The 11,118-nt window shown below is 42.3% G+C and overlaps 1 protein-coding gene across 1 annotated transcript; it reads right to left on the minus strand.

The window, feature by feature from the left end:
* Positions 1-3,292: 3,292 nt before the first annotated feature.
* Positions 3,293-10,713, minus strand: yipf3 (Yip1 domain family, member 3). Its single transcript, XM_029753042.1, has 9 exons — positions 10,442-10,713; positions 9,877-10,086; positions 9,567-9,673; positions 9,429-9,474; positions 9,204-9,296; positions 8,784-8,915; positions 8,563-8,676; positions 7,981-8,104; positions 3,293-4,275 (listed from the first exon to the last, which is right to left on the minus strand). Exons 1-9 carry the CDS (start codon positions 10,511-10,513, stop codon positions 4,136-4,138), a joined length of 1,038 nt encoding a protein of 345 aa, XP_029608902.1. The 5' UTR covers positions 10,514-10,713; the 3' UTR covers positions 3,293-4,135.
* Positions 10,714-11,118: the final 405 nt, after the last annotated feature.

The following is an 11,118-nucleotide window of genomic DNA, read 5'->3' on the forward strand; positions in this document are numbered from 1 at the left end:
GAGCATCCTGTCGGGCTGTATCACCGCCTGGTACGGCAACTGCACCGTCTACAACGTCAGGGCTCTCCAGAGGGGGAAAACTACCTGCCCTCCAGGACACCTACAGCACCCGATGTCACAGGAAGGCCAAAAAGATCATCAAGGACATCAACCACTCGAGCCACGGCCTGTACACCCCGCTATCATCCGGAAGGCAAGGTCAGTACAGGTGCATCAAAGCTGGGACCGAGAGACTGAAAAACAGCTTCTATTTCACGGCCATCAGACTGTTAAATAGCCATCACTAGCCGGCTTCCACCCGGTTATGTCACCCTGCACCTTAGAGGCTGCTGCCCTATATACAGTCGTGGCCAAACGTTTTGAGAATGACACAAATATACATTTTCACAAAGTCTGCTGCCTCAGTTTGTATGATGGCAATTTGCATATACTCCAGAATGTTATGAAGAGTGATCAGATTAATTGCAAAGTCCCTCTTTGCCATGCAAATGAACTGAATCCCCAAAAAACATTTCCACTGCATTTCAGCCCTGCCACAAAAGGACCAGCTGACATCATGTCAGTGATTCTCTCGTTAACACAGGTGTGAGTGTTGACGAGGACAAGGCTGGAGATCACTCTGTCATGCTGATGGAGTTCAAAAAACAGACTGAAAGCTTCAAAAGGAGGGTGGTGCTTGGAATCATTGTTCTTCCTCTGTCAACCATGGTTACCTGCAAGGAAACACGTGCCGTCATCATTGCTTTGCACAAAAAGGGCTTCACGGGCAAGGATATTGCTGCCAGTAAGATTACACCTAAATCAACCATTTATCGGATCATCAAGAACTTCAAGGAGAGCGGTTCAATTGTTGTGAAGAAGGCTTCAGGGAGCCCAAGAAAGTCCAGCAAGCGCCAGGACCGTCTCCTAAAGTTGATTCGGCTGCGGGATCGGGGCACCACCAGTATAGAGCTTGCTCAGGAATGGCAGCAGGCAGGTGTGAGTGCATCTGCACGCACAGTGAGGCGAAGACTTTTGGAGGATGGCCTGGTGTCAAGAAGGGCAGCAAAGAAGCCACTTCTCCCCAGGAAAAACATCAGGGACAGACTGATATTCTGCAAAAGGTACAGGGATTAGACTGCTGAGGACTGGGGTAAAGTAATTTTCTCTGATGAATCCCCTTTCCGATTGTTTGGGGCATCCGGAAAAAAGCTTGTCCGGAGAAGACAAGGTGAGCGCTACCATCAGTCCTGTGTCATGCCAACAGTAAAGCATCCTGAGACCATTCATGTGTGGGGTTGCTTCTCAGCCAAGGGAGTGGGCTCACTCACAATTTTGCCTAAGAACACAGCCATGAATAAAGAATGGTACCAACACATCCTCCAAGAGCAACTTCTCCCAACCATCCAAGAACAGTTTGTTGACGAACAATGCCTTTTCCAGCATGATGTGGCTCGGGGAACAAAACATCGATATTTTGGGTCCATGGCCAGGAAACTCCCCAGACCTTAATCCCATTGAGAACTTGTGGTCAATCCTCAAGAGGCGGGTGGACAAACAAAAACCCACAAACTCCAAGCATTGATTATGCAAGAATGGGCTGCCATCAGTCAGGATGTGGCCCAGAAGTTAATTGACAGCATGCCAGGGCGGATTGCAGAGATCTTGAAAAAGAAGGGTCAACACTGCAAATATTTACTCTTTGCATCAACTTCATGCAATTGTCAATAAAAGCCTTTGACACTTATGAAATGCTTGTAATTATACTTCAGTATTCCATAGTAACATCTGACAAATATCTAAAGACACTGAAGCAGCAAACTTTGTGGAAATTAATATTTGTGTCATTCTCAAAACTTTTGGCCACAACTGTACATAGACTTGGAATAACTGGCCACTTTAATAATGTTTAAATGATGTTTACATACTGCTACTCATCTCACATGTATATAATGTATTCTATTGTACTGTATTTTAGTCAATGCCACTCCGACATTGCTCAGTCTAATATTTATATATTTTTTAATTCCATTATTTTACTTTTAGTGTGTATTGTTGAGAACTGTTAGATACTACTGCACTGTTAGAGAAAGGAACACAAGAATTTAGCTATACCCGCAATAACATCTGCTAAATTAGTGTATGTGACCAATACATTTGATTTTATTTGCTGGGGACAATAAAAGGCGACTCTGAAATATGCAGTTTTGTCACACAACACAATGTCATCAATGTCTCAAGTTGAGGGAGAGTGCAATTGAGATGCTGACTGCAGGTATGTCCACCAGAGCTGTTGCCAGATATTAATGTTCAGATCTCTACCATAAGCCACCTCCAATGTCATTTTAGAGAATTTTGCAGTATGTTAAAAAATAACCTCACAACCACAGACCACGTGTAACCACGCCAGCCCAGGACCTCCAAAACCGGCTTCTTCACCTGCGGGATCGTCTGAGACCAGCCACCTGGACAGCTGATGAAACGGTGGGTTTGCACAAACAAAGAATTTCTGCACAAACTTGTCAGAAACCGTATCAGGGAAGCTCATCTGTTGTCCTCACCAGGGTCTTGACCTGATGGTAGTTTGGCGGCGTAACCAACTTCAGTGGGCAAATGTTCACCTTTAATGGCCACTGGCACGCTGGAGAAGTCTGCTCTTCACGGATGAATCCCGGTTTCAGCTGTAGCGGGCAGATGGCAGAGCGTGTATGGTGCCTTGTTGGTGAGCGGGTGGCTGATGTCAACATTTGCCGAGTGCCCCATAGTGGCGGTGGGGTTATGGTATGGGCAGGCATAAGCTACGGACAACAAACACGATTGCATTTTATCGATGGCAATTTAAATGCACAGAATATCATGACGAGATCCTGAGGCCCGTTGTCATGCCATTCATCTACCGCCATCACCTCATGTTTCAGCATGATAATACACGGCACCATGTCGCAAGGATCTGTACACAATTCCTGGAAGCTGAAAATGTCCCAGTTCTTCAATGGCCTGCATAATCACCAGACATGTTACCCGTTGAGCATGTTTGGTTTGTTCTGGATCGATGTGTACGACAGCATGTTCCAGTTCCCGCCAATATCCAGCAACTTTGCACAGCCATTGAAGAGTTGGCCAACATTCCACAGGCCACAATCAACAGCCTGATTAACTCTATGCAATGGAGATGTGTTGCACTGCATGAGACAAATGGTGGTCACACCAGACACCGACTTTTTTTTTAAGGTATCTGTGACAAACAGATGCATATCTGTATTCCCAAGCATGTGGAATTCATAGATTAGGATCTAATTGCAGGACTTCTTGATTTTTTTCAGAAGACCATGTTTTAGGTCCGTAAAGTTTATTTCCATTGTATCTTTTTGTACAATAACCCTATAAATACAATTTCACAGTTAAATAAAAAGGAAGAGAGGTTACCTTGCATCCCACTCAAATGTTAGGAAGTACAAATAATGCACAACACAAATGACTGGGTGAAACAAAAGCTCATTAGAAGGAACAATATTCATAAGTTAATGCAGTATCTCATATGACATATCAACTGCATATCTGGTTATTTTCTCATTAGGTTATCAGACAAGAGAGGTGCATTGTGTAAAATAAGCTAGATAAAGCTCTACATTTACCCCGTATCATACATGATAATAATAATAATTCCTTTGAAGAAACTATAGAAGGCACCACACAGCCTTAGGGAACCGTCCTCCCATTGAACGTCTAGAATTTTATAGAATCACCATAACCTGTGTAACAAAGCCTACAAAAAGGAGAGTGTCGAGTTGAATATTAATTTGTCTAAACATGAGAACAAATGCAAACAGCTGGGAATCTTAATGCACTCAAGCTGCTTTAACAAATACAAGATCCCTATGAAAAAGGGAGTCAATCACTTGAAGAGCACAAACATGACATTCACTCCCATGTAGTTTTTTGATTTAGTTCAATATAAACAACCAATAGTTGTTGTGAACTGATGATGATTTGTTTGCCGAGACAATGTTCATGTATCATGAAGAATGTCAACTATAACCAGTAACCACCATGGTCTTTGACCTTCACATCAGTCTGTATTATCTACACAACACCACCACCATGGAATTCAGGTTCTCATGAGCCTATGGTCTCATCGTTGATGTTGGACACAACATCACTGTGACTGCAGGATAACACCAAGGGTCTTCACTGTGGCATTCACAGCATTCATAGCAGCGGTGGCCACCACAGGCAAATCTCTGGCCACTCTCTGGATGGGGGGCATGTTGGGTCCTTCCAATGTGTCCAGGATACCTTCAGACAAAAAAAATGCAAAACAAATGTCTAATTTTTATTTAATCAAATTCAAGACACAGTTTACAAGGGCAGTGGAGTCAAAAACCTGATTTTTCCAGTGTTTTGTATGGCATTTCCACTCTGAGGTTTAAATAATATTGTGACAATTATGATAACTACCTTTTAGTACAAGAGCTGTTTGGAAAAAAACATGACATTTCATCCTGTTTTGGTAGGATTGATTTTTGGCCTGCAATTTCACCACGTGGTATAAGGTATAAATTAGCTCCCTCAGACCACTCCCAGACAGTCCTCGAAAAATGATTGCTTGAGAAATAGCTTTTTGCTAAAAAGCTACTTATTATTATTTTTTTTACCATTTTAACTTAAAACAATCACAGTAAGATACTTCATTGTTACCCAGAAATTATTTGATATTGAGATAAAAACATCTGCATTGGACTTTTAGGAATATACCTTGGCGTAGGGTTGGGCGGTATCCAGATTTTCATACCGTTCATGTACCATACCAGGATATACGATATTACCGGCAGTGCACACAAGGGGCGCTATTCCTTCCCAAACAAAAAAACCCACAGGACATAACACATTGACTCACAAAACAAATTTAGGCAGCAGGGATCTTGATCCAGGAGTTGATTGATTGTCTCTGCTGTAACCAAGAAGCTCGGTCTTGCAAGCTAGACACTTAGCTAGCAAGTTAGCAAACCAAATGCCTAGCTGGAGATCATTTATTTGGCACCTTAGATAGTTACCTTATAGTTATCAGCAGTGGCGTAGCATGCACCCCCACTGTTCCTTCAAAGTGGGTGTGCCCCCGAGTAGAGATGTGCACAGTTATATGAATATTCGAACGGACAATAGTATTCGAATACTGAGTGTTGTGTGTGAGTTAATTTTTATTACGTCTATTTAACACAGAAAAAAGATTTTAAATTAAATTAAAATATCCATGTGACATCGTTACATACCATGACGTTTCAAACTATTAATATAATAAAACAAACTTTTCAATGTAGTTTTTATGACGTGCGGCCCATAAAAAGACTGGTAGCCTTCAGGTGTGTAGCTTGCTGTTTAGGTTGGCCAATCAAAGCGGCTCAATGTGTAGCAAGTGGAGTGACAGTTCACTAATGCAATGCAAGTTTCTAGAATTAAAAAGTTAGCAAAATGAGAAGGAGTAGTCTACAATGAGCAGCAAACTGGTAGGCTGTTGTTTATCCTAATGGGGTTGGGGAGAAAGCGCAGAATGTGGCCTCAGTTAGCCTAGCTAGCTATAGCTGGCTAAGTTCTCTAGGCTACTCCAGTCAAGACAGACACTGTTATACAGTGCATTCTGAAAATATTCAGACCCCTTTACTTTTTACACATTTTGTTACGTTTCAACCTTATCCTAAAATTGATTAAATTGTTTTAATCCCTCATCAACCTACATACAATACCCCATAATGATAAAGCAAAAACAGGTTGAGACATTTTTATAAAATGTACTAAAAATAAAAAAACATTTACATCAGTATTTGGACCCTTTCCTCAGTACTTGGTTGAAGCACCTTTGGCAGTGATTACAGCCTCGAGTCTTCTTGGGTATGATGCTACAAGCTTGGCACACCTCTATTTGGGGAGTTTCACCCATTCTTCTCTGCAGATCCTCTCAAGCTCTGTCAGGTTGAACGGGGAGCGTTGCTGCACAGCTATTTTCAGGTCTCTCCAGAGATGTTCGACCGGGTTCAAGTCCGGGCTCTGGCTGGGCCACTCAAGGACATTGTCCCGAAGCCGCTCCTGCGTTGTCTCAGCTTTGTGCTTAGAGTCGTTGTCCTGTTGGAAGGTGAACCTTCGCCCCAGTCTGAGGTCCTGAATGATCTGGATCAGTTTTTCATCAAGGATCTCTGTACTTTGCTCTGTTCATCTTTCCCTCGATCCTGACTAGTCTTCCAGGCCCTGCCGCTGAAAAACATCCCCACAGCATGATGCTGCCACCACCATGCTTCACCGTGACTTGGTTCCTTCAGATGTGATGCTTGGCATTCAGGCCAAAGAGTTCAATCTTGGTTTCATCAGACCAGAGAATCTTGTTTTTCATGGTCTGAGAGTCCTTTAGGTGCCTTTTGGCAAACTCCAAGCGGGATGTCATGGGCCTTTTACTGAGGAGTGGTTTCCGTCTGGCAACTCTACCATAAAGGCCTGATTGGTGGAGTGCTGCAGAGATGGTTGTCCTTCTGGAAGGTTCTCCCATCTCCACAGAGGAACTCTAGAGCTCTGTCAGAGTGAACATCGGGTTCTTGGTCACCTCCCTGACCTAGGCCCTTCTCCCCTGATTGCTCATATTGGCCCGGGCAGCCAGCTCTAGGAAGAGTCTTGGGTGGTTACAAACTTCGATGGAGGCGACTGTGTTCTTGGGGACCTTCAATACTGCAGAAATGTTTTGGTACACTTCTCCAGATCTGTGCCTCGACACAATCCTGTCTCGGAGCTCTACGGACAAATCCTTCGACCTCATGGCTTGGTTTTTGCTCTGACATGCTCTGTCAACTGTGGGATCTTATATAGACAGGTGTGTGCCTTTCCAAATCATGTCCAATCAATTGAATTTTCCACAGGTGGACTCAAATCAAGTTGTAGAAACAGCTCAAGGGTGATCAATGTAAACAGGATGCACCTGAACTCAATTTCGAGTCTCATATCAAAGGGTCTGAATACATACGTAAATAAGGTTTTTTATTTATTTTTAATTAGCAAAAATGTGAGAAAAAAAACCTTTTTGTTTTGTCATTATGAGGCATTGTGTGTAGATTGATGAGGAGGATTTTTTATTTATTCCATTTTAGAATAAGGCTGTAACGTAACAAAATGTGGAAAAAGTAATCGGGTCTGAATACTTTCCGAATGCACTGTATGGGATGATAAATAACATTGTGGCTCCTACAAGTTAGCTAGTCTTGGATGTGGCCGAGTCAGCTACTGCGTCTCTCGCTCTTCCTCTGCCTGCTCACTGCCACACACACAGCCCTCTGTAGCTGCAGCAATAGAGCGCCAGCCTCTCTCCAATGCGCACCAGTGAAGAAAACATGTATTTTGAATGTCCGGATATCTGACAAAAATGTATGATACTGTTTGAATAGTGAAATTATTTAAAGCGCCTATCCCTACCTCAGAGGTTATTATATATTATTTATTTTGACGGTATTGAAAAATCATACTATATAAGTATTTAAAAATACCCCGGTATACTGCCCAAGCCTACCTAGGAGGATCATTGAATAGAAGCAATTAAAATGTGTTTATAATTGGACAAGGGAACCTGTATTCATTAAGTTTCTCAAAGTAGGAGTGCTGATCTTGGTCCCCCCACCCTTCATTAAAGATTTAAAAGGCAAAAATGATCTTACATTGAACTAAAATATAATCGCAACATGTAAAGTGTTGGTCCCATGTTTCATGAGCTGAAATAAAAGATCCCAGAAATGTTCTATACGCACAAAAGGTTATTTCTCTCAAATGTTGTGCACAAATTTGTTTACACCCGTTAGTGAGCCACCTGACAGGTGTGGCATATCAAGATGATTAAATAGCATGATCATTACACAGGTGCACCTTGTATTAGGGACAATATAAATCCACTCAAACACAGTGTAGATCAGCATTCCTACTCTGAGACGCTTTGTGAAGACGAGTCCTGGTTTGCCTTCCTGGGAATCTTACCTTCAACAATCTTGTGATAAGCGAAGTGCAGGTAGAGCAGAAAGAGCATATGCAGAGCAGCCAGTGTTCCACAGAGGATGAGGCGTGGGGTCTGGCCCACGGTCCGAGAGATAACAGCAGCTACCTGAGAGAGAGATAGAAGGTGAGCCAGGGGAAGAGACTGACTATCACTGACTGCATTGTGGGAGGCTCTATTGTCAACCAGTCATTTTGTTGTTTTTGTTTCACCCACGCAAAGAAATGACTGAGACGGGAACCAACTTTTCCGCGATTCATATAGGCCTATACAGTGGATATATACACAAATGAATGTGATATTTTAGGCTCTCACTATTTGATTGAACAATCTACACACATATGATTTCAGTTTGACATATTTATTTCAACATTATAAAGAAAAACTTTATAAACAACGGCAACACTGCCATGTTAATCTGAGCCTTGCTGTTGGAAAACCACATTAGTGTCCGACTTCACTACTCGACGTTCGTCTAGTCTGTTGCTTTAGCCTTACCACTCAAAACGAAGACAGTGAGTGTCAAAGGGCTCTTTAGATTTGAAGTAATTAATCTGCCTATTTACCATCCGCAGTGTGGAGAGCCCTCCTACGACCAGCCACAAGATGTAGAACAGGGAGTGGAAGTGGACGTTGTAGGTGACGAAGAGAACCACGCAGTGCCCGAAAAGACCATAACCCTGTTGGGGGCACATGGTAGAACAGACGGTGAGATTTCACACTGCTTTTATAGCAAACGGATTACACAGGGATGCTGTGAGGAGAGTTATGGTCACTGTTTACTCACCAGCAGAGACAGCATCTGGAGCATGGTGATCTGGGCATTGCATAGGTACGCCAGGAAATAGATGAAGGAGGAAACTCCCAGCCAGTAACCAAAGCATGTCCCTATGGCTGTTCCCATCAGAGTACCCTCTCTCTGTCCAGGGAGGAAAAACATGTATTAGGCCTAATCAAGGTCAGATAGACAACTAATAATAACAATGCAGGATGAACAGACCACATGAGTACTAAATAAGCAGTACCTAATGTCTGAGACTCTGAACAGATGCTTTTTGCTTTCGTAATGTCAAAATAGTTGAGTTGATGCTACCTTCATCTACAGTTGTATGTAGAAAAGTGTTCATTACACCTAATACGCCATATCCATCTGTATACTGTATATTAACATGCATTTATAAAGCCAGTATAAGTTGGGCTCTCTTACAATAACTGTTCCTGATGTCTTCATTCCGTGCAGGAGGATGGCCACCAGCGTGAACACCAGCATCATGGGCCCATACAGCTCCCCAGCAATCTTCTACAGTTGGAAAAGAAGAGCAATGAAAACATTTATATTTCCTTTAATTGGCCAGGTAAGCTCTGAAAACATCTAGATTTAAATATTTCCCCAGCCTGTGAAAATAGTATGGGAAAAGAAAATCCAACTCACCTGTGGAAAATTGATCATGCGGATGGGTATCATTGATTCAATCAACCTAGGGTAGAAAAGAGGCGTACATGTCAGGAAGAGTGTCACAAAATAATAAACTATACATGTTGATTACAAAACACATTTGTACTGACTCACCTGTTCCTAACTTGCATTGGCTCCACATCAAAGTACGGCCGGAGAATGTCTATGTTGGCATATAGGTTGAAAGCCTTGGAAGCCTGCCGCTTTCCTGCTTGCCACACCTAAGAGGATGAGGGAATGTTCATTATAAATCAGCTGACAAAGGTGTGATGAAAGTCAAAGTTATGACAGCAACATTAACCAGACAAGGCTAGTGAGATAGAAATTACAATATTGGGTAACGGCAAAGCCCTTTTTATAACAAAGTTAATGTTGTGTGTGACAAGTTGTTGCCCATCAGCATCACAAAGCTTTCTCAGCTCACCTCATCTGCCACCTGTCTCCCCAGCTGGCCCTTGATACCCTTTATTCCCAGAAACTCGCCATCCTCTCCAGTCTCCTCTTCAGTTGCTTCAGCCTCCTCTGCCACCTCCTCCTCCTCCTTCATGCGCTGGTGCATCTCCCCCATGTCCTCAAAGCTGGAGCCTGATGTGTCATCCATGTTCTCCATGTCAATTACTGCTGATCCAGTGCCCTAGTAATAGATCGTTTATTACATATAACTACTGTTCATCCTTGTATGTGAAATTGTTTCACGCGCAAATTGTTCATGTTTTCATCAGACAGTCACAACCTGTGAAATTAATAATTAAGTTATCTAGCTAAGAAAATATATACATGTTTCTGATTAGCTAGCTAGCATAACATAGTTGTCGGACAAACTTTAACGTTAGCTATCTCTGTACTATATGTATTGCACAGAAAAATGTACTTTGGCAACACTAAACAAGATGTAACATTACCGCGATGTAGCGAGGAAAATAATAGTATATACATTGCAAGTATTTTCTTAGCTATTGCTGCCTAGCTAGCTCGCTAGCTAATGTTACCTGGATAATGTTGTCCTCAAAACCACCCCATGGTTCCGTGTTCGTGTTTTTGTTTCCATCAGACGAAGCCATCTTTTAGAGCAGGTGAACGTGTTCTTGATGCCTTTTAAAAAGAAGACTGCACTTTTAATCTCACATACAACCAATGAATTGTCAATTACAGCATCAGGGGCGCTTTAAAGATAAATATTTGTTCCCAAAAATGCATTACACTGCCAAATCAGATGGGGGTGCGTCAACGCATAACACGTAGTGCGTAATACGCGCAAACATAACATCTCGCGTGACTTTGAAATGGAAAGCATCGCATGAAGCTCCAAACAATTAACAAAAATATCTTTGCTCCAAATCAGAGTGACCACATCTTAGTTCACATAGGTGCATATGGTGTATGCTTAGAGTTGGTTTGGACTGGTTTGTGTTCAGAGTTTTCATATGTCAGTGGGTAAAAAAGAAGAAACCCGCATGCTGCTGTTTCTTCTTTTTTTCTCATTTTATTCAACTGTTGCCATGCACCTGCAAAAAAGATAGCTCAGATGTGCGAGTGCCTTTTGATTTTTTAATAATGTCAGTGGGTAACATCCAGTGGCGACCCGTCATTCAGTGCAAGTGGGGCTGTTTTGAGACCCACATTTTCTGAGAAAGAAAACACACATATATATATATATATATATATA

The sequence above is a fragment of the Salmo trutta genome, chromosome 5, assembly GCF_901001165.1.
Source record: "Salmo trutta chromosome 5, fSalTru1.1, whole genome shotgun sequence".
Classification (NCBI taxonomy): Eukaryota; Metazoa; Chordata; class Actinopteri; order Salmoniformes; family Salmonidae; genus Salmo; species Salmo trutta.

Bases quoted from the DNA above. Each gene is read 5' to 3' on its own strand.
- yipf3 (XM_029753042.1), bottom strand. From the start codon at position 10,513: ATGGCTTCGTCTGATGGAAACAAAAACACGAACACGGAACCATGGGGT. The intron at 10,087-10,441 runs GTAACATTAGCT...ATCTATTACTAG, and splicing joins TTGAGGACAACATTATCCAG to GGCACTGGATCAGCAGTAAT. The intron at 8,105-8,562 runs GTAAATAGGCAG...TCTCTCTCTCAG, and splicing joins GGCTCTCCACACTGCGGATG to GTAGCTGCTGTTATCTCTCG.